This window comes from Natator depressus, chromosome 5 (assembly GCF_965152275.1).
Source record: "Natator depressus isolate rNatDep1 chromosome 5, rNatDep2.hap1, whole genome shotgun sequence".
Classification (NCBI taxonomy): domain Eukaryota; kingdom Metazoa; phylum Chordata; order Testudines; family Cheloniidae; genus Natator; species Natator depressus.
The window spans coordinates 103,275,365-103,303,207 of NC_134238.1; the positions used below are offsets into that span (position 1 = coordinate 103,275,365).

At 39.5% G+C, this 27,843-nt stretch overlaps 1 protein-coding gene across 46 annotated transcripts in view; it reads right to left on the reverse strand.

Moving 5' to 3' along the window:
- Positions 1 to 752: 752 nt before the first annotated feature.
- The window catches only part of PTPRD (protein tyrosine phosphatase receptor type D), a 1,647,138-nt gene continuing 1,620,047 nt past the window's right edge, over positions 753 to 27,843 (reverse strand). For 22 of the 46 annotated variants that reach the window (XM_074953366.1, XM_074953365.1, XM_074953363.1 and 19 more), the window contains 7 exons: positions 18,819 to 19,104; positions 18,157 to 18,335; positions 16,662 to 16,788; positions 15,478 to 15,603; positions 10,792 to 10,946; positions 7,124 to 7,259; positions 754 to 4,593 (listed from right to left, as the gene is read on the reverse strand). In XM_074953366.1, coding sequence (XP_074809467.1) covers positions 4,525 to 4,593; positions 7,124 to 7,259; positions 10,792 to 10,946; positions 15,478 to 15,603; positions 16,662 to 16,788; positions 18,157 to 18,335; positions 18,819 to 19,104 — 1,078 coding nt within the window. In that variant the 3' untranslated portion in view covers positions 754 to 4,524. Of the gene's footprint in view, positions 4,594 to 7,123; positions 7,260 to 10,791; positions 10,947 to 15,477; positions 15,604 to 16,661; positions 16,789 to 18,156; positions 18,336 to 18,818; positions 19,105 to 27,843 lie in introns of all 46 variants that reach the window. The other 24 variants (XM_074953350.1, XM_074953349.1, XM_074953347.1 and 21 more) reach the window with 4 other exon arrangements.

The following is a 27,843-nucleotide window of genomic DNA, read 5'->3' on the forward strand; positions in this document are numbered from 1 at the left end:
TAGGAATCTCAGACATGCTCCACATAGCCTGCACCAATTACACTTTACCATGTTACCTAAATCTTTTTAGATAAAAATAATGCCGACATTTTTCTACTGCTTTGATGGCAGTTTTGGAGACCCATATTTGTACCCAAACACAACACCAAAACATGGTTCAGTACAGAGATTAATTACAGAATTGTCAAAACTGCATGCCACTATTCAAATAACCACAGTCTGACCAATGAATGTGGAATACTTTTAATTCATTCCAGAAATTAAGGTATCAGAACTAAATCTTGAGGAGTGGCAAAACCCACAACTCCCCTAGAATTTGATGAGAATTGCAGATGTCTCATTATCTTTGGATTTGGCTCTAAATATGGGCCAAAGTGTAGTTTTCTTAAGCCAATTGAAGCAATTCCTTAAATACAATGGGGGCAGATCATCCAGTGTAAATTTAAATAGTGTAAGTGTTAAAGTCCATGGAACTACAACAATGTATATCAGTTGAGGATCTGCCCCCTCATAGCTCAAAAATCACGCCGGAGGACAACATACTTGCTAACCTGGAAATGCATTTTCCAGTGCCTTGCTACTAGTTAAAATTAATGACTACTTCCTAATGTCAGTTAGACTCCTCTATGACCAAGAAAAACGAAACTGTTTTGATTCCAAAAGCTCTGCTTAAGAAAACAAGACCAGGGCTGCATAACACTGACATTTTTATTAGAATTCATTTGTAACAAATGGAACTTGTGTCAGCAAAGAACTGATTTTCATACAGACTTTCTTTCGCCACCAATGTAACGAAGTAAGAAAATAAAAAGCACGCCTTTCATTCTGTAAAACATTTACGCGTACTACTAATTAGAGGTAATTGTATTTTTTTAACAAGCCATTTTACAAGGTAATTTTTTTTTAAATTTTTCAGTCTATGCATCCAAAACGAGAGCAAAGAACACAACTTTTATTATCTTTGTAAAGACACTCCAAGCTTGAATGGCAAAGCCACGTAACAGATGGGGATGAGGGGACTTGCAGCCTTCTGATATCTGCTGGAGTATCAGGGCACCCCAAATGAAAAAAAAAACAATCAACGAACCAACCAAAAAGAAAAAAAAAAAAGGAAGGAAGGAAGGAAGGAAGAATAAAGGGAAAGAAAAGCTGTTGCATTTGTTGTTGTTGCAAACTCCCCGCCCCGCCCCCCCCGATTTTTACATGTTCTGTGTTATTTACATACACATAAGTGGATTTTCATAAGCAGTTTCTTACAGATGGGTTCAAGTAATAACATTATTGGGTGTAGAATCAATAGGGCAGTGCATAGTACAAAGGTATAGAAAGTGCAGATCTCCCTAGAGGGCCCTCCCTTCCCCCAGGCAGCCGCTCCATTGTCTAACCATGCAATCATTTTTAAAAAAAGAGCTAAAATAAAGTTCTGTACAAATCATTTTTATATATTTTGAGGTTTTTTCCATTGTAACTAATTACAAAATTATACATAACTACACATACATAGGTAAATAATAGCACCGTACTGGTTATGCTGATGAAACCAATTCTAAGGTTGGAAGATTATGGTAAATGCAGATAAAGATGCTTCTTCTTTAAATTAATTATAGAATGACTATACATTAGTGTACAGAAAGTGGAATGCACATCAATGATGCTAACAGAGTTATCTTTAGAAACAACTCCTGAACAGCAAGATTACTGGAATATTTGCAGTCTTACTTGTCCTACAATACTTTCCCTCACTATTTATCTCTGATTTTTTCCCTTTCTCTTTAGAATTTTCAAAAGTTTCATGGAGAGAAAACTCTGACCTGTTAACAGCTCTGGTGTGCAACAGCCTTCCCTAGTCTATGCTTCTAAAATGGTGTGTATGTCTGACTATATTTGGCTAAAAGAACATGACTGCACTACGTAATCTGGCACTTTAATAATTCTTCAAAAGATACAAATCAAAAAGAAGAAGAAGAAAAAAAAACCCATAGTGCACATTCTTCTCTGGTTCTGATATAAGTTATAGAATCTCGTTCTTGAGGTAGCCTTCTATAATACTTTTATTATTAATTATTATATATATATTTATATTTGTTTAGTTTTTTTTACAAAAGTGCTCAAATACAATGCTTGCTCGTGTTTGGTCTTTCATACATGTCTTTCTACTAGTGATGGGAAATATGGAAGAAAAAAAAATCCTGTATGTTACACCAACATAGCTGAACTATATGAATGGTTCTTATCTGACACCTGAAAGAAAGAGTTCCTTTGATTTGTGTGTGCTAACATGGTACAAGGCAGGACAGAGACCTGGGCCACTGTAAATGGCTTCATATAGAGTCTCAGAAAATATTTTGCATTGGTTAAAGAATTTTTTTCTCTCAAATGGAAATCTAAAGTCATTTTAAAACATATTCTGAGGGCTAAATCCTGCTTGCCTTACCCATACTAACAGTCCCATTGCAACCAATAATTTGACTTCAATGGGCCCATTGACATGTGCACAGCAAGCAGGATTTGGCCCAAAATGAAAGGAATGATGCATGAGTACTGCTAACAACAACTACTACTTACTACTAGTGCAGTCCTACATCTCTGCAATGGCAATACTGCAGTCATCAATGCTGTGGTTTATGAGAGCCAATTTGGAAGGAACCTTAAAGTAGTGGGCATGTCTGTTGTTGGAGTTATGAAAGGATAAAGGGCCCTGACTACCCAAGTGTTTTGGGCTTGCATTTATTAACATCCCATACTCGGTTAAAAACCAGGAATGCGTATTATTCAAAGTATTTTTGTACATGTGCTAAAAAGATAATGCTTTAATTGAAAAGAGTAACAAAGATATGAATTAACTAATGTAAATACAGACACAACAAAACTTAAAGAAATGCTGTCAAAATAGGCATCAAATATAAGGCACTCTAAATGTGAAATAAAAATAAAAACCAGCATCTCTAAATAATACTGTATGCCACAAAATATTTCTAATTTATTAACAGAGCAACATGAGTTTGGCTTTGCCCTGTTACACATCATAAATGCAAATTTCATAGCACATACTATAGACAATATATGACTGAATACACTTTTTAAACATCTTGATAGTTAGTATATTACAACATTCTCCCCTCCTAAAGGGATATGCACTGACCTTTTCCACATGCACACCTCCTATACTTAATAATATGGTTTGTTATTGCACTATAGTGTTACAAATATTGTACTTCATTCGAAGCCTCAACCACATAATGTTTGTGTGTGTCTTTGTGGGACTGTGTGTATATAAATAATCTTTTTTTTGAGTCTGGGTGAGGGTCAAATATCACTGATGTGCATTCCTCATTTCCCTTCTAAACAAAAAGCTATGGACTTTGTAAATGCAGAGATGTTCAAAAAGTACCATACGGGTTGAATGTAGTACTCTGGAAAACTTTCCCATCACTTCAATAAATCCAAGTCATGGAAGAACTGATGCATCTATATTTATTTGTGTGTGTACATACCTGTCTGTCTGCATATCTGTAGATATATAGAGAGATAGATACAGAAAGAGAATAATAAAGAGAGCGGTGTGTGTGTGTGTGTGTGTTAGTAGCAGCTTTATACTTTGCGCCTCCCTGTTGATTCCAAAAGAAATTAAAAAAGCCCCACTTTGATTAACTGATTAAGAGTATTTCTTTAAAAAAACAATTAAACCAAACTGTAATATCTAAGAAGAATGTGGTACTGTAGATAAATATAGGACTGCACAAAAATGTGCAAATTTTCAAATGATTTAACATTTCTACAGCAAGATATTACAGATAACAGTTCTACAGCTTCAAAAAATCTACAATTCTGAAACAAAAAATGAACAGTTATGCAACGTTTTTTTTTTAAATTCACTTCATCAAATAATAAACTCTTGTTAAAAAAAGGAAAAAGTTTACACAGTTAAAAATGAAGCACAGGTCAGCAGTATCTTTACAATACTAAAAAACTAAATCAAGGACTTCCTTTTTAAACATTCCCCCATTTCCCCTAAAGTGTTATTATAAGCATTATGACGGGAAGGGGTGATGTTGAAGCAAAGAGTCCATTTTGTTTTAAGAAGCCAGGTACCGGCCTTTTAACAAACATCTTGCACTGAATTGCAGTACTCTCAAGATTCATCTTTGCAACAATCATGCAATCCTGAACAAGATGATGGTTCTTTGCAATAATTTCCTCTTCCCTTTAATTTCAACCAAAGTTGAATCCTTGAGGTATCTGTAAATGAGATCCTTCAGACGCCTCACCAGTCAGGATTCTTTTATTATATTTCTGGTTAGGTTATTAAACTGTGAATTCTTGGTCCACCTGGAATAGTTCTTGGGGTTGTGTGTGTGTGTGTGTGTGTGTGTGTGTGTGTGGTTTTTTTTTTTTTTAATATTCCCACTAATTGGTCTTTAGCTAGGAGTTAAGAAGTACTTCTCAAGCACACCGTATGGCTCAGAAGAGGCTCTCTGGATCTTAAAGGGCCTGCAGTAAAAATCCAGGATGGGTCAGGGGGTTTTACGTTGCATAGTGATCAAAGCTGCCCAGATATTCCAGTGCGGCTCGATAGCCAAACTGGTATTGATCCTGGAAGAAAAAGAGAGAGAGAGAGAAAATATAAAAACCTGTTTGTTGTTTTTTCATTTAATCAGAGGCTCTGTGAATACACTATATCCCACAGAGGCCACAGCAGTTCAGTGATATCCTCCTGCTGACATCAACAGAACACACTGGTTTAAGATACAGTAAACAAAGATGGGTTGAGATGCTCATTGAATGCAATAACGTTCTCCTTAGATGGAGCCTGCTTATTTGTGATGTGAATATATATTCATTTACTGAGCGTTCGTTGCTCTGAATGAGTACAAGAGGATTAGCAGAAAGCTTTTTGTCTGAGGGGAGTGCATTAAGATTTACCTTTTGCATTATTTCATACTGTTTGAGACTTGCTAATAAAATGTTCAAATAACATCTCGGTGAATGTGACTAATATGCTAAAACATCATATTCTGGTCTCAGTCCCTCACAGCCCAAGTGTGGTGTGCTGCACACATAAACACAAGGTAAAATAGCAGGTCAGGAAGCACAGGGGGATCCAATCCTGCCTTGTTATATAGTTATCAAATTATTCCTGCCCAACAGCAGGAATTAGGGGTTCAGAGAGGAATGTGAAGTTAAGAACCTCATTAACATGAGGCAGCTTATACTTCACACCAAGTCTCCTCACACGACCTACATCCATTTTTATCTCCTGCACCTGAAACCAAAGGTGTGGAAGTGCAGAGGGCTTAAGGTTTACTAACACTCAGTGTTAGTGCTACTTCTAACACTTCATCTCATTTGCACACATAAGCAGCAGTCTCTTTATGCTGGAGTGCAACAAACTTGTACACCTCACTTAATGTGAAAGAACAAAAGTTGTTTCTTTAAGCCCTCCAAAATACTGAAGCCGCCTAGGGAACTCGTTCATGCGATGCTATAGTCTTGCAGCTCGAAGGATCTGGGTTTCATTTCACTCACACCACAACTCAATAGCTTCCATTGGACCAGCAGTCCGTATCATAACACACCCACTTTAGTTTATCTAATTTGCCATGATCATTAGTGGCTCCATCCTGCAAGGTACGAGCACTCTGGTCATGATCCTGCAAAGTACTTAAGCACATGATTAACTTTAAGCATAGGAATAGCCTAACTGATTTCAACAGGACTACTCATGAGCTGGATGGGGACCAGAGTGCTCTGCATCTTGCAGGATTGAGCCCTAGACTTCTGTTCTTTTCTGGATGAAATTAACACAGCACATGGGAGATTTCTACTTTCAGTCTGCCATGGGAACACATCATCCACAAGTAAGCTAAAGTAGAAAGCGGGAAAGTATGTACATTGCACAGCCCAGCATTGTATTTATGTGGACTCCACAAAAGCTTATTTTTCTATATGCTAGATTTGTTTCCAGGAACCAATGGGACAGAAAGTAGATATTTTTCAATTTGCTTAGATGTACATTTTCTACAGCAATAATGGTAATGGAAAATAAATGGAGTTTACTCTTCCATTTTGTCTCAGTGAGTTACTTGGCTAAGTGATAAAACTTTAAAAATGGTCTAATTTCATTTAAAGAGTATGTGCGCATGTGTAAAACACTAAGAGTAGGGCTGTCTAATTTTTACTGAACAAATGTCATTTTCTTAGAGCAAAATGGCAAAGTGCAGGGATCAATATTAAATTTCAAATCATAAACATTTTAATGGTCAGTATCAGCCACCCAAGTCTGTAGAAGGTCCTACAAATGCTTTTCCTCGCCCCTTCTCCCTTTTTTAAATGGGTATGATTTGTTGGCTTAGAACTGAGAGTCAGAGGCTCCAATTCATGACATTCAGCATGTGTTTAACTTAAGTAGTACTTAAGTACATGATTAAAGTTAAGCATGTGCTTAAGTGTTCTTTATGAATTGGGATGATTCCTGAATCAGGAGCCTAGAACAGGCTGGCTGTCTGTGCCCAAGACCTCTCCCTCACCAGACTGCAGAACTCTCACTGACAGTGAGATCACTAATTTTATAGTGTCCCAGGGCAAAAGTTGCAATGTAGAGAGGTTTTTTTTCCACAGGGATGTAATGCTTTCATGACTAACAGTCAAATTTGTGTTTATATGAAGTCTGGACAACCAAGAAAACACTATAGTCTCAGTTTCAAGCCACAGGACACATTCTGCCCTCCGAATGAACAGAAGCCAACAGGGTACACCCACAGGCCAAACTTTGCTCCCTGATTATGAATATAGATTGCTAGCATGAAGGAAAAATTCAAAACGACATGGGCAATGTTTCCATCTCAAGTTTCTTCTAGAAAATAGGTTCACACAAATATCTTATTCAGTCACCACTAAAATGGACATTTCCCAGGCTGTGGTATTCCCTATCCACAGAATGGGAAATAGCCTAAATGCACTGCATAGGCTACATACACAGCTACAGTACTTAAGAAGGGAAAGTAAATTGTATACCTCCTATACAAATTCCTGGCTCACTCCCACCATCAGCCATTCCTAACATTGCATCCACCAAGCCACCTACCCTGACCCGGTCAGCGCATACGTATGTTGTTCTTCTCACCTCTGTCTGTACCATGGCTGGTCGTTGTGTCCTTAACATTTTGACTGTCTGGAAGATATCTACAACACCTTCATATCTCATTCTTTCCAACACAATGCTCAGGGTTATGAATACTCCAGTCCTCCCAACACCTGCACTGTTGCAATAAAAAAGGAATGTTAATTGACAGTTAAAATGTTGAAAGAATTGGCTGATTATTTAGCTGTGGATACGATACACCATATGTACATGGTCATCTACACGGAAAAAAGCTCTATAAGCAAAACATCTGTGTGGAAATTATACACATTGACAAAGTGACTGTTCTCTGGCAAAGTCAAATTTGTACTAAGGTACTTCCAATGAAAGTTGGATAGTCAGGAAGCATTTTAAGTGATTTTTTTTGTGACCAAGAATGTATAGTGGTCAGTGTGTGGTAGGGGAAAATGAGAGGGTTCACCGGCCTGCCAATAGTCTAACTGGAAATAAAAAAAGAAATGGAAGCCAGAATTTAGCCTTCCTCTCTGTCCTTATCTCAACTTGTTTAGGTCCTGTTACATATGGTATGTGAGATTACTCCCTGTTCTGAGACCCTTGAAATATGCAGGGGTAAGTTAGGACCAGAGCACCAGCCTTATCTTTCAGTTTCTTTCTTTTTATAGTTTTATGGAGAACTTAACATAATTTTCAATATTCACACACACAATGTAATATAAATATGGTGTGTGTGAAAAAATATAATTTTATTGAAGAGGAATATTACAATGTTTCCTCTTCACGTACAACAAATTTGAGACCCGAAGCAGAACCGGCTGGCTCTTTTAAACAAGTCTGATTGTTTCCAGACCTAGTATTTTTCAACTCCTTATTACTTGAAGGCAACTATTTAGAACTTTTTCAACCAGCAAGAGGAGAGAATTAATTCATACTGTTGTGCTCTTGAGAAGCAAGAAAGCACCTGGAGAGTTAGTAAATGAGAAGGACACTGAATAATACAAAAAATCTCCACATGTGCAGAACCTAATTAAGCAGCAAGTGTAACGCTGGGGTAAAGTCTGCAGAAAACGGATGGATTCATTTACTGTTGGCTGAAGCTGGCATGCATATTGAAACAGGGTGGCATCTTTTCACCAAAGGATGTTTAGGGTTTCTAAAGAGTCGTAACAGTGATGTAAGTCCAAGTCCACGACACCTCCACATTAGCGTTTACAGACCTATCTCAGACAATCAGTCTCAAGCAAAGTGGTGAGTTCAGCTCTGCTACGACAGTCTATAAAAGGGCTAGCCATGTTGTTCATAGAGTCCTCTGTTTAGTAAAAGTCACAGAGTTCCATTACCCAGATAATTCCTCAGGGTTGGAAAGGATGCTTTTCATTAGGGGCATGCAGTCGAGTTTTAACAGTTAGGGAAGAGGCTCGTAAGTGTTTTATAAGTGAGGAGGAGGCAGGGGGAGGAGTTTATCTTTAAAGGGTTGTGTGTGTTAGGATCGGCCACAGAGTGGGTAAAGTCTTGGATATCTGCTGAGAGGGGATGCTGACAAAGAAAGGGTCACATGAAATCAGTGGCAACTAAGCTGGCACATACCTAAGTCTGGTCCTAGTGGACACTGTTTCTACTGAGCCTTAGATTTCAGGAAAAGCCCTTTGCTGACCTAACTACTTTTTAATTAACTGCCTAATGAGGTTAGAAAGTTTTAAATAGTAAAACACATGGATTTGTTTGTAAAATTCCTAGAGAAGGAAAAATCACTCAATGTCAGAGTGGTTTACTGTAATATAGGTAAGTAAACCACAGAAAAAATATATAGAAGAGAGAAAAATTACAGGGAACCAGGGAGCAGGAAGTTCAGAGGGTGAGGAATTTCCCTGGTCTCTCCCTTTACAAATAAATCCCGTGAAAACAAGTCAGAATACAGCTCATAAGTAATTTTTATAAGAGGGCTGCAGGGGTGAGACTGAACTATGTAGCAGTGAAGAGTTTGCAAAGAGCCTGAAGCAATAGCTTTGAAGGGGGTTTGAACTACTCTCATTCATATGCACAAGATCTTGATTCTGAAAGATTCTAACAATGACAATTTAGAGGTCAGCAATGTTAACTGCTGCTAAGGAGTCCAAGAACGAAGAGGTATGATCTTACTGGGCCCGGTCCTGTTCCCACTGAAGTCAACGGTGCAACTCCCATTGACTTACAGTGGTGCAGCATCTAGCCCATAATGATATTCATAATTTATTGTGAGTAGCATCTCATTTCAAAATCATGTGTGGGCAGAGCTTGGAAAGAACTTAAAAGGGCCACCATTTTTTTTTCATCTGAGCCCACATAAAGGGCCAAACAGTGCCCACCACTCCCCTGGCACATAAATTCCTAAAGGTAGCTATGGTGGGACAGGTCTCATCTGTGCAAGATAATTCATTAGCCCCTATGCACCACTTAACTGTCCTCTCCAGTGCCTTTCTTCTTAGCAATATGTAGTGGATATTTAGGGACACAGCAAAGGAGGGGTTAAGATGGTCCAGCAGATCCACTATTAAACTTAAACTTCCACTATTAAACTTAAACTTCCTATTTACGGAAGTGCAGAGGCCCCAGCTGCTACGAAAGTCCCCAGAGCAGTAGAGCAATTGTGCATCCAGTCTTCACCAAGGGCTGTTGCTGGATTTGGCAGGGCTAGGATATTTCCCTTTCAGTCCTTGTTTATATATACCCTCTACCAAACCTCTACTTGGCCTTTGCATGGGAGAAAAGGGCATCATTCAGCCCATAGAAAGAAACTTGCAGCTGTATTAATTGCCCTCACTATATAAACAATTTAAACGATCAAAAATGCACTTTAATGTTGCAAATTAATTTCTAAAATCCTAATGGAATTTATAGAAAGCAAGTTATTAAGTAAGATATAAAAGATAAATATATTATCTTTAACCATCTGCTAGAGACTTTAGACTATTGTAACCAAAGCAAATTGGATTAAATAATAATTACCCCCCGCCCAGGATTATTTCTATGGGCCTGATCCTGAAAGCTGTTGTCATCCTCAACACACTTATAAAAGGAACTGAGGGTATTCAGCACCTCCTCAGAGGATAGGCTCTACATTCTGAGCTTTTCGCTGATCAGTCAAAAAACACTGACTTTACTGTGGACATAGTCTCTGAATGCGATGGTTACTATTAGACTGGATTGCCTAATGTAGCAGCCATTTTTCTTTGGCCTATTTTGATTATCATACCCAGCCTGCTACTCAAGGACATCTAGCATGTTTACCGGTAATGATCACCATCACCGTAATGACCTCACTGCTAATTACTATTGAAAACACAATCAGGTACATCACTCTATAGTAAGGCATTTCCCACAGTGCACAGAATGCAGTATAGACCAGGGTTGTTTTTATCCTGTGGCAAAGATAATTTGTAAGGAAAAAAATCACATTTGCTCTTATTTGAGAGGCACCTTTAGTGTCAGAATGGGATTTCACCACAAAATACTTCCAACATTACTGAAATATAGGGGATAAAAGGGATTTGCATTGGATTGTTTTATTATATTTCTGATAGCTGGTCTGGGAAGTCATTCCATTCATCTCTACACTTTCACACAAATAAGCTACCCCCTAAAGTCAACTTTGAAACTTAAAATATCTTCTTAATCAAGAAAAACAATCAATCTGCTTGAGGTTTTTTACTTACCTACAATGAACAGAGATTGGTCCATCCTGACCAAACTGCTCTTTTGTTTTATGAACTTGGCCTATGAAGTCAATAAATCCTTCTCCAGACTTTGGCACTCCTTGTTCTGGCCAGTCAGTGAACTGGAATTGCCTCACTGTTCGGGACTGGCCATCCTTTAATGAAAGACATATACACAGTATACCACAAAAGAATGCTCCAGGAGTTGAAAGTCAGTCAGTCAGCAAACCAGAACAGCAATTATGTAAAATATACATTGGGAGGGGAAAAAATATGCAAAGAGCAAAGATGGTTAAGATCACATTTACTAAGATGCTTCCAATCACAATGCTGATGAGCTTGTGCTTTTCCTCTTGTTTTGCAGTTATACCACATTGACATAAAAGGGCAATTTCATTAACCACGACAATGTTCAAATTACTCTCAGCATTGGCTAGGATTTTGTCTGACATTTAGATCCTGGAAGAAGAGAGTTTGAGGACAACGAAGTTGGGAGCTAGTTAATTGGTGGGATTTTTTTTTAATTAAATGCTTGTGACAAGTGCTGGATTTATAGCCCACAAGACTCAAATCCTCTCTTTATTTGGGGAAGTTCTATGGCCTGTGTTATGCAGGAAGTCAGATTAGATGATCACAATGGTCCTCTCTGTCCTTGGAATCTATGAAAACAGGTACAGCACGGCCAGCGTCAGCGCAAGCTTCCCCATACTATCTGGCCAATACGCTTCAACCTCTGCTTGGCTGGGCTATCTCTACAGGCAAGAAGGTAGTTCATTCCCATTCAGTCCTTGCCTTCTCTGTTAAGACTGCCACTAAGAATGCCGGTTGTGATAGTGTTCTTTTGTGATGTGGATATCTGTCTATTAGGAGCCAGACTGAGACCACCAACTCATTTCACATACACTAAACATCCACTGATTCACAATGATTATCAGTCGCTAGCAACTTGGACTGGACTTAAACTAATGACCCAATAGATGGAAGATTCCATCTCTCATTACAAATCTACAGGAGCTATCCATGCCTCTGTGGTTATTTTCTTAAATGAAGATTAGCATTATTGCTTATTAAAGTTGCATAATACTGTAGCATTCTTACTTCTGGAATAAAGCCATAAATCAACTGGCAAGAGGTGCTCTAGCAACAGAATGGCTCACATTCTCTGCCTCCCAGTCTCCCAAATCAGACAAACAAGCTAACAGAAAACCTCCTATGTGACACTTTGGCAACATCTTACATATCACAGGTGCCAACTTGGTCATTTCCCAGAGATGCTTGATACCTGCTCTGCCCCAGGTCCCACCCTCCATTCCACCATTTCCCCCAAGGCTCCACCCGCCCTGGCTCCGCCCCATCCCATTCCACTCCTTCCCCCAAGCATGCCCCGCCCCCCTCCCCCGAGCACCTCCTGAACGCCACTGAACAGCTGATCGCGGTGGGCGGGAGGTGCTGGGAGGGAAGGGGAGGAGCTGATCGGCAGGGCCACCGCTATTTTTTCCCTGTGGGTGCTGCAGCCGTGGAGTAGCACCCATGGGGTTGGTGCCTATGCTATATATCCATTAACAAGGGAGACAGCAGTCCTTTAGTGTTCCTGTGCTTAGGGAGCATCTACAGGACAAACACTATCTTTAAATTTAAGACAAAACTTTGCTCAGGCAGCATCTGGAAAGATCACTAACTTCTTTCTCTATATTGTGAAACATATTTATCAGTAAAGGTTTGACTTTAGAGGGGCCTGTCTGGGACAGGAGTCTGTAAAACCTGTTTCTATCCTGCTTTAATAGCAATTAACAGAACTTACGTGTTATTTAATGATTATACCATAGTTTATAAAGTCACTCTGATTATTTTAGACTAGCATGAAAGTAGATTGGGAAAGGATCTACAATCTCTTACATTATGTTCCCCATGCTGCTGGCATAATAAATGGGGTGGACTTCTTTTAGTGAGATATCTCTCCCGATAGCAGTCAAGTTCCAAGTGTAAAACTGTATTAAAATCTTTATTTAAAAATATTTGTAACAGTTTACGCAGACAGAGTGAAAAGGGCTGTTTTCAACACATGAACTTTCTGATTGCTGTGCTCAGCAAAAGAGGCCCAGGTTTCTTTTAATGTGTAACCCTAATGACTGGCTGACCATATGGACTTCCATTTTGCCTCTGACCAGGGCTATTTAACTGTCTTTTGATGAGCTTATAGAGTATAAAGCTCTCTTATAGATATCACTAATAGGCTAGTGCTGCATGAAACTGCCCCAGGTTGACGATCCTCATAGTTTACAGAGACAGTGAGTGTAAAGCAGTTAGAAATCACAGATTGGAGCAGTTATGGAGGTTACCTGGACTTTATGACAGTTCACTGTGCAATACATTGATAACACAGAGCTCCATATCAAATCCTGCCTTGACACCTACAAAAGCAGCATACCAGACCATTAATGATATTATCAAGTTACAAAAGACTTTACACCTCAAAGGGAGGAAGAATGGTAACAACAATAAAGTGTCTATTTTGCTCTGGATATGCCAGTGATTTAGTTACATAAATTCCATTATCGTTAGCGTAAATTAGTGATGTAAGCACGCCATACAATGAGAAAAGAATAGGTCTGATTTTAGTATGTGCTGAGCACCCACAGCTTTCAGTGAAGTCCGTGGGAGGTGCAGATTCTCATCACCTTTGGATAATCGGACCATATACCTCTCTAAGACTGTCAGTCAGTCATTTAACACAACTGGAACCATTAGGGCAGTACTGTCTTCAAAACTAGGGAAACATTACCATTAAGGGACTGTGAGGCGGCACAACAGGATTGGTGAGGCGTACTCATCACAAGTTAAAGCAATTAACTTTTTAGCAGGTGTGTTAATACTAAGGCCAGGCAAACTATTTGTGGCAAATAAGTTATTTGATAACTTTTGCCCTTTTATCAATTTGCAAACTATCCACTAATTTTTACAAATAATGTGTTTGTTAACTTGAAACTCTTTGATGAATACCATGTGAATGCATTTTATCCTAGGGATTGTTTGCGAACAATCTTCAACTACATCTTTGACTCTTTGCTATTCACTGTCTGTAATGTGTGACTGGTCACCCATCACTTGCATATATTTCAATTTAGAAGGAACAGAATGAATTAACTATCTACAAAGGAGGTCACCAATGTGGTATTGAAATTGGCTTTCATGACTGTATGATTGTCTTTGTTTACAAGTGTGGTTGAAAACTGCTGCTATGAGCCACTTCTTTTCTGGCACTGTTTCATAGAGATGGGTCAGAAGAAAAATCATTTATATGAACCTCACTCTATTTTGGTAGTTCACATAAAGTGGTAACCAATCCAAACTGTGCCTGTTTTTGTCTTTGCAAAGTCAAATTCCAGCCTCTTTGCCCAATACTAGTCTTAATGTTCCCTGTGGTTAGTGAAAATGCCAACTGTTTCAAGCTAGCTAACTGTTTCGAGTGTCTAATCTACCTTTATCTGTAGCCTATGTTAGCATCAGCAACCTAGTCATAATAATAGAAGGAAATCACAGATTCACGGATTATAAGGCCAGAAGGGACCAGTATGATCATTTAGCCTGACCTCTTGTATAACAAAGGCCATAGGACAGCCCTGAAATAATTCCTGCATGATCTAGAGCATATCTTTTAGAAAAACAGCCAATCTTGATTTAAAAATTGAAAATAAGAGAGAACCCACCACAACCTTGGTAAGCCATTCCATTGGTTAATTAACCCCACTGTTAGAATTTTTCACATTATTTCTATTCTACATTTGTCTAGCTTCAACTTCCAGCTATTGCATCGTGTTATACCTATCTCTTCTGGATTGAAGAGCTCATTATCAAAGATTGGTTCCCTATATATGTAATGTCTAATTTCTTAGGTATGGATCTGGAGCTCCAAGTGACTTTTATTCCTTGAAAGTACAGCATCCTGCTATGTTGCTGCAATCAACATTATTGCTACAGTGCTTCCAAAAATGGAGCAGGGTAGGGGTTTCCCTACCATGCCATGTGAAGTGTTAGAAACCACAGTATGAGAATTGTCAAAGATATTCCTATAAAAATAATTTTATATACAGTTAATCTTCCATCAGTGCTGAACCTTGGACTCAGCAGTCCAGATAAGAAATGTATAATGGAAATTAGCAAACCAGGGTCATGGCTGTATAGCTCTTCTCTGCAGACACATTAGAACGCTAAAGAGTAAGCAATGCCGAGAATCAATTTATATTGTGCAAAGCTTGTCAACTTTTCTTAAGAATGCTATTTGCTCTGCAGTTTTTAAATCGCAGCATATTAACCTTCAAGCATGCACGACCTAAAGGGCTGTGCAGAAGAACAACATATTTACAGCCTTAAATGATGAAAATTCCAAAAAAGTATCAAGCAGGGACTGGAGGGGAAATGAACGGGAACATGGCCTTCTAATCAGCTAATGCTTTTCAGCACAAATACATATACAGAACTTTTCAAAAGTTGTGCTGCCCAGATGTTATGTTTGAATTACAGCCAGTTGTTTTCTTAAAAGGTTGCTATTATCTTTCCCTTCTCTTTGGCTATTTCTTAGGCCTGGGAATCAAGAATGTCCCTAAGAATTCCTTATAAAAAAGAAAAGGGAAGATACTGGACTCCTTTTAAACATATAGAAAACAGAATTATGTTGCGCTAACTTACCCTGGCATCTGTGACCTTGAATTCCCTTAGGATATACTGTGGCATGTTGTACTCTGCCATGGGATCCACCACAAAGTACTGATATCTGGCTGAACGCTCTGCTGGCCAATACTGGTGGCATTTTTCCTATTTAAAAAAAAAGTCCAGTCACTGTGGATTGTCATCATCATAGAGCAAATTCAGTGCTCGTGAAGAATGCCGTTACTTACAGAACCAAAACCTAAATTCTTCTATTTGTCCATAAAATAGGTATAGCCCTGGCATGTGTCATTGCCAGTATCTCCAAACTGCCCTGCCAGCGGGCCGTGGCATCAGTCACAATGCTGAAAAACTTTTTTGTGTGAAGTTCAACACTGTGAAGAAGGGCTGCTGCTGCCATCTGGGGCTTTAGTGTCAGTTTTGATGGCAGTCTCATTGGTGTGGCTTGACACCTGCCCACTATGAACTAGACCTAGATCAGCCACTAGCTTTTTTTTTAATTTTAACTACTCTGTTTCTTATATTTTTTAATAAATAAAAAATTTCTGCAAAGGAATGAAAAAGTTTTCTTCAGGCCTCCAGTTCACAGGTCCACAATGAACTCAACATATAGCTTCTGAACTGCTCCCTGCACACCAGTTAAATTGTTATTTATCAAAAATGATCGCATAGTGCCTCGAAATATGCAAATCTTGGTGATTTCAGTTCATAAGGGTATCCAAATCTTAAAACCCTTTTTACTTTCCTTCCCTTCATTTGCCTCAAGCACTCCTTGGCCTCATCTGAGGAGCTAGCCTTTTATATCTCTTATGAATTCTCTGCACCACCTAGTCTTCCAAATATAAAGCCTGATTCTGATATCACTTACCAGACACCAAGTTTATTATACTGGTACAATTCTACCATTTCTGTAAACTAGTTCACTCCTTCTATTATACCAAGAGGAAGCTTAATGAGATTCAACACCGTAAACAAGCTGCTGAATCTGCAAAGGTCAGCATAATCAGTACACAGGAAATGTTGGGACGTAAGGAAACCCAGAAATGGAACAGCTAAGACTTTTCGCCTCTCCTATGACAATTTAATTTTATCTTTCAACATGATCACTGATCTTAATCACTGATCTTTACTTTTTGGAGATTTTACAGGAAGGTGTGAATTCTCCTAAAGAAACAAATTTTAAAGGCTATTAAAACAATACTCACTCTGCCCATTTCTCGAAGTTTAGTAAGCATGACTACGATTGTGGAGTTATGCTCCCAGAGCATCCTCCAGAAATCTTCAGTTGTCTCTGCCAAAGGTCCCTGCGTAGCTATGTAGGCTTTTTGTTGCCTACATCAAAAACAAGGGAAAAACCCCAAAGTGATGACACTCAGATGCTCTCTGTTTATATGTAAACATTATATTGAGACACAGTTATAGGGAAAGTAGGGAAAAGATATATATATATTTAATGGTAAGCACGTTAAAAACCTATTAAGATTGTTTAATCAAACAATGGCATTTTTTATTTTTAGAACTTTGTGAAGGAAATTGCTCTGTTAATATTATGATGTATGTCTTTATTATTATTATTTAAATTTTAATGCAACTCTAATAGCTCAATTTTGTGTGTCATAAAAAGCACTTAAGAAACACTTAGTTGTGGCTTCTTCATTTTGTAGAAATGACTGTCGTACAATCTATTAGGTTTATGAATTATAGCACCACGCAGCTTCTTTATTAACTCATTCAATAGCTTAATGCCTCCAGCAAAAGTGGGGAGGGTGCAGAGGCTCAAAAAACCCCTAAGAGTCATGTGGGCTGCCACATGTGGTCTTAATATTCCCCTAACTAATGGCCATACTTTTCCTTCCACAGGTGGAGGGCGCCAAACTGCCAGAATCTGCAGTGGGGGAGTGGTGCTCAGAAGGGGAAGCAATGATTCTGACACATGCTTCCTTTGCTGCCTGATCTCACAGGAACCCCTCTGGCTCCAGGAAGATTTAAGGATGGAGACAAAAAGAAGCCACTCTCTGTAGCATGCTGACTCAGTGGATAATCAAACATATCAGAGTGGAAGTTAATACTACTCCAAGCAGCATTAGCATTTACTGCATCCCCTTCATGGCTTGTGCAATGAAGCCACTGGATTAATCAGCCAATGGCAGCTGGCTCCTGAGGAAACATGTTGTAACGGTGGTAGCTGTGGGGAGGGTTTGGAAACTGTGTGTGGGTAATGGCTGCTTTGGTGCAAGGCCCTGGCCTCAGTGGGTTCACAACAAGATCCACACAGATCTCAGGATATCTGCTGCTTTAGGGGGATAAATCCCCTGTCTTTTCTTTCCCTGCCTCTCTTAATGGAACAATCAGGAAGAAATTGAGGTCCCAATTTAACTATGTGTTTAAGCAGAAGTCTAACCTAGCACATAAGCAATCTTTGACTTATGAGTACTCCTGTGCTTGAAGTTAAGCATGATTATTAAAACAGAGTTCTCTGCCAAAAACAGTTTTTCCTGCACAGTGAGGTGCATAGAAGTGAGGAAATAGTTCAGAGTCTATTATTCATTCATTAAAAATGAAAACCAACATGGAATGGTGTCATGTATACGAACAGTGCTGTCCTGAATTTTGTTGCAATTTATTATCATTATATACATGTATCTGTAAACTTTGTAAAGTTTTAAACAGTTCCCATCACAACACACCAACATTTAGTACCTGTATCCATCGATAAAACTGGCATTGATATAATCAGAGCCTTCTACTCCTCGGATCGGCTGCAAACATACCCTCGTTGATTCATATGGCATAATATTAACAAGGCGATTTTTGAATTTATTACATGGAAGATTGGCACTGATGAATCTTGAAGTATGAGCTTTAGAGCTAGCTAGACGCTGTTGAACAGAGAAAAATAAATTGAGGAAAAAATATGACAAAACCCAACAATTTCAGTGTCTGATTTCTGATTTATCTCTTTTTTGGCTGATTAAAAATTCCATTAATTTTAAATGGTTATTTTCCTACATTCTAATTGTACTAACTAGATGTTTACAATCTCCTTTTTAATACCATGTTATATCTTTAACATTCTATCTATACTTATGAAAAAATTAGAAATATTAAATGATGTCATGAACATGAATACCAATCTTTTCTAACAATAAAGTAAAAGCTCCATGGAAGATCCTTGTCTGGATACTAATCAGGGTTAAAAAATTCTGTAAAAAATGTAAGCTTCTTTTTCAAAATACCAGCCCATAACTGTGAAATTCTAGCCTCAAGAAAGAGCCTGAAGTTCCTGGGAACAACTAGTGTAGGATTTGGCACCACAAAATATTTACCCCAATACATTTTTATCTCCCCACTGCATACAGTACCTTAAATTCCAGTTCCATTCCTGTGACATTCTCTCCTGTTTCTATCTGTGTCAGCTTCTGAATATATGCATACAGATTTCTGGCTGGCACTTCGGTATTTCCACATGTCACTGCTTCCAGCAGTGCATCATGGATAAAGATGTATTGGTCCTCCGTTTGAACCATGTAATTCCTCTGGGCTCTCATTAGAGTTACGTGGCCATAAATATCTACAGTCTTTTCATGCTTTATTCTCTCTAACATGGCATCTATTACAATGAAGCAGCCAGTCCTGCCGACTCCAGCACTAAAAGAGAACCAAATATAGGATACAAAAAAAGTGAAGGAAAAGGATGTTTAATTTCACACAATTTGTATATTTTTATGGCATCCACTTCGGATAACTTCAAAGGTTAAGACATGGGAGTGACTCTGGGCTGTTCATTCCTGTATTAATATCAACTCCAGTTACTATAAAGGGCCCTATTGTTGAGAGAGTTGAGCTCCCGCAGCTCCCATGGTAACCAGCTGAAAGCACTGACCACTTTGCCGGAGGCCCTCGCAGGCTTGGGCTCTAAGATGGCAGGAATAAAATAAATAAATACAGAGAAACACCTTCTAGAAACTTTATGTTTCCCCAAAAGGGACAATAATCACAGGTTATATGTTTTTAAGGGCATTGTCCAATTATGTAAAGAATTCAGGCTTTATTTTATAATGCTACATTATTTGCAAGTCATCTCTCTTTATTTCATTAAGAAGAGAGTCATTTGTTAGTAAAACTGAATGTTATACATAGTGCGCCCAACCCTTAGGTCTATCAAAGCTACTCTTGTAGGTAAACTTTATGCCACTTAGTCTCTGATCCTGGGGTTGGATCTTGATGCAGTTTGCACTAGCCTCAACCACTTCACCCAGCCAGGCCACCAACATGACCATTTCACCAGGAGCTGTGAGTTGGGGGGTAGGACTGGCTATATGCCAGTTCTGCACCACTATGCTGGGGAAATCATTAGCAGGTCATTTATAAAACCCAAATCATTTATAAATTTATAATTTATAAAGCATGTGGAGGCATCAAAATTTGTCAATATGCTAATGTTCCTAACTATCGGAACTGAGGGGCCGACAGATCAGTTAATGTTGAGGCATCATGCATCCAAATCCATCCACAGTAAGTTGCTGACATGTTCATCCTCAGCAAGGTTTATCCAGCAACCATTTATCTACCTCAAGGTGTTCCTAGTATTCAAAGGAGGAAAAGGGCTAAACTACTATGAGGGTCCAACATACCCATCTGCTCTGAGGTCCTGATGTGTCTACCAGCCTTAAGGTAATGAGGCCTTTATCTCTTCACAGGGCCAATAACTCCATCTGCATCAAGGTGTCCCAAGGCCACCCCCTCTCCCATGCCTCGGTTCTGAACTCTGTTAGAGTGCCATGTTGCTGCACAGCACTCAGAGACTTTGCTCCTCCCCGTCCCCCTTTCCTGGTGCAGTACAGACACCTTAACACTTCAGTGTCTCATGGTGCTATGCCACACTTCAGACACCCCAGACTGATCCTCACAGACATAACTCTGAGGAATATCAACTTCCTAAACAATGGCAGAAGCTCACAATGCTAAGAGTCCTGGCCAGTCCTCCACTTATAACAAACACCATTCTGTGGGTAAACACCCTCAACATTAAAGCTATGCTGATTAGTTCCTGTGGAAATCAGTCAATCAGAGGGTTGTGTTCAACAATATCTGGTCATGATATCAAGGTCCTCCTGATTCAAAGATGTTGGCCACAGAAAATGCAGGTAGTGTAGCAAGCACTGCATGATGAGTGACCATTTAAGAATCTTGAAGCTTCACTGTTGAGAATGAAATCCCAGGTAAGTTAAGAAAGGAACCCAAACCAAAATACTAGATCTTACACATCTTTAATTTCTGGAATGTTTACAATCTGAGCCCAGGTCCAGATATTAATCTTGCCTATACCCCCTTTTATTTATAATGGACCAAATCTAAACCTTTTTTCTGAATGTGCCTGACTTCTGACATGTTAAAAATCTGAATCTGATTTTAAAGTAAGAGTACTTCTCTAGTTGAGATGCTGCATATGAGCTCTTGGAAACAGAAAAGGAGAAAACAATTAAAAATAACATTGTATAAACAGGGTTATTACAGAATACTATGTACACGTCTCTCTATTTCTTCCTAAAAAGGGGTGCAGGTTGTATTACGACCTGCTCAAACAAATACAATAATTAAGGAAAACCAAAACCACAAAATTAAGCAGAGAGGCTTAGCATTAAAAAAAAAAAAATCATGTATTCTCTGAATAGTTGCTAAAAGGCATAGCTATCTACTTAAGCTGCGCTCTACCTTGTAAAAGAAAAGGAATTGATGTTTGAGATAATATTCCATTTCATCGTCGGGTAACATGATCTGTGACTTTTCCAAGGATTTTAAACTCATATTTGCAAGTTGGTTTCCTGATATCGTATTTGAGGCTGAAACTCAGGACACAGGAATGTGGGTCAATTATAATTTACTTTTCTTTCAAAAATGACCATATAAATGCTACTGTTTGAATCTGTCTTTTTTTAAAAATATATTTTTATATCTATTAACTTAATTCTATAACCTAAGCAGAAACACCCTGTACTTCAGTTACAACCCTCTGAAAACAAACAACTATTGTATCTTTGTTAATGACTTCAAAGACTAAAAGGGGTTTTATAACTAGATGTGACACACCCAACTGACATTTAAATTTGACCACAATTACCCAGAAATGACATTAATCACTGTTATTTGGTCATGAAGAATTTGAACTGTGGGAACCTTGTGCGTGTGTGTTTTGTGGGACCTATGTTTTTGGCTGAATCACCAAATTTCCTTACCAACCTTAATTTCTTTTATGTAATTATTTTCATTTTATTTTGCCCAGCACTATCAAAGTGTGTTGCGTGACTCAAGTTGAAGGATTAGAATTCTGGAGGAGAATGCATTTCTCTTTGATCCTGAAGAACTACACTCCACATCATGGTGATAATAAAAGAACGCTGTTTGTGCTTTTTGTTTTGCATCATTTCAACAGCCTTCAAACCACAAACACGATAAGAACAGCACAACTGATAAACCATCTCTATTTGATCTGCTGTTCGTTGTCCTGGTTGCTAAGCACCCAGGCTGATTCTCTCATGTCTTAGAATACAGTACGAAAACATCAGCTGCAGCTGAAGCCTGCATAGTTCAATCCATTTATTATATTTTTAAATTCATAAGCACGAAAGAAAGGGGAGAGGATTCATTTTTTCCAGACAGGACAAATACGTAATCATAGACCCAACGCTACAAAGTACTAAGCAACCTCAGCTTTCACTGAGGCCTAATCAAACAAGGGAAAGGCACTCAACACCTCACAGGTCTGGGCGTTATGTTTTCACCCAGACCCCAAAAGCAAAATCATCTTTTCTAGTTACTTTCCACTAAGGGCGATGATTCAGCTAATGAGCATTAGGCCACAAATAAACTCTTAATGTAACTTCCTTAAGCTCTTTTGTAGCATGTGAAATTACTGCCAAACTTAAAAGTTGAAACAAAAAATCTTATTTTAGTTAGTGATAGCCACTGCAATGTTTACATGCTGAAAAAGATGCAATCCATTAAACAAGCATGCCTACCAGGAAATTGTTATTGCTTCAATTTTATCATTCATCCAGTTACAACATTTGTTTTCAATTTCTAAAAACATGACTGAGTCAGTCCCACGAGTTGAAATATGCTTAATGTCCCGTGATGCGATGCAGTTACAGTGCACAAAAAAGGAAAATTAAGAGGCATAAGGGGGCCATTCCACACTAAAATCATTGTAAAAGGTTGGCTTTTATGATTAATTTGTTGTTGTTTTAATGCTGACCCTTTACTGATACTTCAGTGATCTGGCAAAGGAAGACAATGTAATTACTAAATTTCACAGATCATTTAATTGAAAACAAAGATAGTGAAATACAGACCAAAAATCATTTAGGACATTCTTGACATATATCAGGGGATAATTTGATTGAATATTACCGTTTCAGATAGAATGGGACTGGTGTTTGTGAACTGAAAGTACATAAAACTGACTGAGATAACGGGGACTGCTCTTTTTCCTCCTAGTGATTATTGGCACAATACCAGCCTCATGTTGAATGTGACATGGAATTTTTAAGTTTAATTGTTCACTGGACTACCCTTTTTCCCCTCCTTTATTTTATACTGAAAAATAACATGATCTTTGCCGGTGGAGGCTTGTGAGATTTCTTAAACTGGATATAAAAAAAAATTACACATGAAGGAGAGCACAGAACAGGCAACGATCCTTTTGTACTCGAAATATGGTAGGCAAAGCCTAACCTACTGATCCCAAGGACTTTTCACAAGCATCTGGATGGAGTACAGGAGACTCTTAAATTCAAAGCTAACCTTGGACCTCCATCCCTTATGTGAGCTTTCTGAAGATTTTTCTTTCAGTCCTCACAAGGCTTCTGTGTGCTCTTGAAATTCATTAGGCTCTTTAAACATATTTACCCCCGCATATAAGCATGGATCTTTGTGGTGAAGGTCTTTCAGAAGTGCAAAAACATTCAGGAGGGGACCTGTATTCCTGGGGAGCTTTGAACATTCCACAGGAGCTCCCCTGTTCAGCTCTGTACATCTAACATAAGAACGTCCATACTGAGTCAGACCAAAGGTCCATCTAGCCCAGTATCCTGTCTTCCGACAGTGGCTAATGCCAGGTACTTCACAGAGAATGAACAGAACAGGCAATCATCAAGTGATCCATCCCCTGGCACCCATCTCAAAAAGAAGAAGTTGCCTGATCTGATTTTTTTCTGAAGTTGCTTGAAAAGGCCTGATCCAGGACATAACTGTTTAAATTAGGCTATAAACTACGTTCACTGGGGGAAGGAGACCAAAGCCCTGAGGTAAGTGGGGAAGTGGGATACCGGGAGGAAGCACGAGCAGGAGCGCGCGAGAGGGCAGGGCTCCTGCCTCATACTGAGAAAGAGGGACGATCAGCGAGTTATCTCAAGTGCCTATACACAAATGCAAGAAGCCTGGGAAACAAGCAGGGAGAACTGGAAGTCCTATCACAGTCAAGGAATTATGATGTGATTGGAATAACAGAGAGTTGGTGGGACAACTCACATGACTGGAGTACTGTCATGGATGGATATAAACTGTTCAGGAAGGACAGGCAGGGCAGAAAAGGTGGGGGAGTTGCACTGTATGTAAGGGAGCAGTATGACTGCTCAGAGCTCAGGTATGTAACTGCAGAAAGACCTGAGTGTCTCTGGATTAAGTTTAGAAGTGTGAGCAACAAGGGTGATGTCGTGGTGGGAGTCTGCTATAGACCACCGGACCAGGGGGATGAGGTGGACGAGGCTTTCTTCTGGCAACTCGCAGAAGTTACTAGATCGCAGGCCCTGGTTCTCATGAGAGACTTCAATCACCCTGATATCTGCTGGGAGAGCAATACAGCGGTGCACAGACAATCCAGGAAGTTTTTGGAAAGTGTAGGGGACAATTTCCTGGTGCAAGTGCTGGAGGAACCAACTAGAGGCAGAGCTCTTCTTGACCTGCTGCTCACAAACTGGGAAGAATTAGTAGGGGAAGCTAAAGTGGATGGGAACCTGGGAGGCAGTGACCATGAGATGGTCGAGTTCAGGATCCTGACACAGGGAAGAAAGGAGAGCAGCAGACTACGTGCCCTGGACTTCAGAAAAGCAGACTTCGACTCCCTCAGGGAACTGATGGGCAGGATCTCCTGGGAGAATAACATGATGGGGAAAGGAGTCCAGGAGAGCTGGCTGTATTTAAAGCAATCCCTATTGAGGTTACAGGGACAAACCATCCCGATGTGTAGAAAGAATAGTAAATATGGCAGGCGACAAGCTTGGCTTAACAGTGAAATCCTTGCTGATCTTAAACACAAAAAAGAAGCTTACAAGAAGTGGAAAATTGGACAAATGACCAGGAAAGACTATAAAAATATTGCTCGGGCATGCAGGAGTGAAATCAGGAAGGCCAAATCACACCTGGAGTTGCAGCTAGCAAGAGATGTTAAGAGTAACAAGAAGGGTTTCTTCAGGTGTGTTAGCAACAAGAAGAAAGTCAAGGAAAGTGTGGGCCCCTTACTGAATGAGGGAGGCAACCTAGTGACAGAGGCTGTGGAAAAAAGCTAATGTACTCCATGCTTTTTTTGCCTCTGTCTTCACGAACAAGGTCAGCTCCCAGACTACTGCATTGGGCAGCACAGCATGGGGAGGTGGTTACCAGCCCTCTGTGAAGAAAGAAGTGGTTTGGGACTATTTAGAAAAGCTGGACGAGCACAAGTCCATGGGGCCGGATGCGCTGCATCAGAGAGTGCTAAAGGAGTTGGTGGATGTGATTGCAGAGCCATTGGCCATTATCTTTGAAAACTCATAGCAATTGGGGAAAGTCCCGGATGACTGGAAAAAGGCTTATGTAGTGCCCATCTTTAAAAAAGGGAAGAAGGAGGATCCTGGGAATGACAGGACAGTCAGCCTCACCTCAGTCCCTGGAAAAATCATGGAGGAGGTCCTCAAGGAATCAATTCTGAAGCATTTAGAGGAGAGGAAAGTGATCAGGAACAGTCAGCATGGATTCACCAAGGGCAAGTCATGCATGACTAATCAAATTGCCTTCTATGACGAGATAACTGGCTCTGTGGATGAGGGGAAAGCAGTGGACGTGTTGTTCCTTGACTTTAGCAAAGCTTTTGACACGGTCTCCCACAGTATTCTTGCCAGCAAGTTAAAGAAGTATGGGCTGGATGAATGGACTATAAGGTGGATAGAAAGCTGGCTAGATTGTCGGGCTCAACGGGTAGTGATCAATGGCTCCATGTCTAGTTGGCAGCCGGTATCTAGCGGAGTGCCCCAAGGGTCGGTCCTGGGTCCGGTTTTGTTCAATATCTTCATAAATGATCTGGAGGATGGTGTGGATTGCACCCTCAGCAAGTTTGCAGATGACACTAAACTGGGAGGAGAGGTAGATACGCTGGAGGGTAGGGATAGGATACAGAGGGACCTAGACAAATTAGAGGATTGGGCCAAAAGAAATCTGATGAGGTTCAACAAGGACAAGTGCAGAGTCCTGCACTTAGGACGGAAGAATCCCATGCACTGCTACAGACTAGGGACTGAATGGCTCGGCAGCAGTTCTGCAGAAAAGGACCGAGGGGTTACAGTGGATGAAAAGCTGGATGTGAGTCAACAGTATGCCGTTGTTGCCAAGAAGGCCAACAGCATTTTGGGATGTATATGTAGGGGCATTGCCAGCAGATCGAGGGACGTGATTGTTCCCCTCTATTCGACACTGGTGAGGCCTCATCTGGAGTACTGTGTCCAGTTTGGGGCCCCACACTACAAGAAGGATGTGGAAAAATTGGAAAGAGTCCAGCGGAGGGCAACAAAAATGATTAGGGGACTGGAACACATGACTTATGAGGAGAGGCTGAGGGAACTGGGATTGTTTAGTCTGCGGAAGAGAAGAATGAGGGGGGATTTGATAGCTGCTTTCAACTACCTGAAAGGGGGTTCCAGAGAGGATGGCTCTAGACTGTCCTCAGTGGTAGCAGATGACAGAACAAGGAGTAATGGTCTCAAGTTGCAGTGGGGGAGGTTTAGGTTGGATATTAGGAAAAACTTTTTCACTAGGAGGGTGGTGAAACACTGGAATGCGTTACCTAGGGAGGTGGTGGAATCTCCTTCCTTAGATATTTTTAAGGTCAGGCTTGACAAAGCCCTGGCTGGGATGATTTAGTTGGGGACTGGTCCTGCTTTGAGCAGGGGATTGAACTAGATGGCCTCCTGGGGTCCCTTCCAACCCTGATATTCTATGATTCTATGAAATATTATTAAATTAAAAGTGATGAAATTCCACCACTAAGTAAATGCATAGAGTAAGTGGTATGCAAAAGAAATTCAAGAACTTGTGCTTCAAAATATATTTAGTGCAATAGAATGTATTTTTATTTTTGGTGTTTCCTTCAATAAAACAAAATCACACTTAAGACAATATCACTGAATCTAACTCCTTTGATAAGGTAGGAATTTTAGTTTCAACTCTGCAGAGCTCCGAAGTGCTGCAGAACCACAGATTCAGTCCTATAAAGCTCCTAAGGATTAAAGGACTTGAACAGCAGACCTACATAGTATAAAGGGGAAAAATAACTCCCCCAAAACCTAGCCAATAGGTGATTACCATTAGTGACTATCTACAGGTTATCAATGGAGGAAGATGTATTATTAAAATACTCTTCTAATATGGAAGCAATAACAACAAATAAGCATTTCATTCAAATAATGGATTGAAGGAGAATATCATATGAAATAACAAGTATCAGAGCCACAGATTATCATAAATGAGCAAACTTTAAAAATGTGGCATCTGTTTACCTTCAGTTATGTTTAGTATAGCAATCAGATCTGGAAGGTTTCTGTATGATTTCTTGGAGGGAGTTTGTATGATTGCATTTACTCTTTATTCATGCATGAATGTAGATTTGGAGGGATTCCTCATTCTTGTGTGATTTGCAGATTTGGATGAATATTGTATGATTACTTATTCACGCTTCCTTCCTCAAAATATCAGCCTTAGAGGAAGAATGAGCTCTTGCTGAGTGTGCTAGCATGATGGAATAGAGTGAAAAACATTGTAGAGTATCAAAAACCAAAAGTCCACCAATTCCAGTTTCAGGCCTCTTGTTTTTTCTTACCTCTGTTTCCTTCACAAAATGTATTGTTACTTTTAAATAAATCAGTCCTCTATGTGTTTTTAATTAAATCCCAGTTTTAACAGAAGATTTTATATAAGCACTTTATAAAGTGAATCAAAAGCAGTACATGATTCCTGCAATTATTCAGAAAAAGAAATATCGGAATCTAGGACAAGTGAAGTTTCTCTAGCAGTCTGAGCAGAAACGGTGTTTTACTTGTGCAATAAGGATTTGTGTGCAAACTTATATCTTCAAACTGGTAT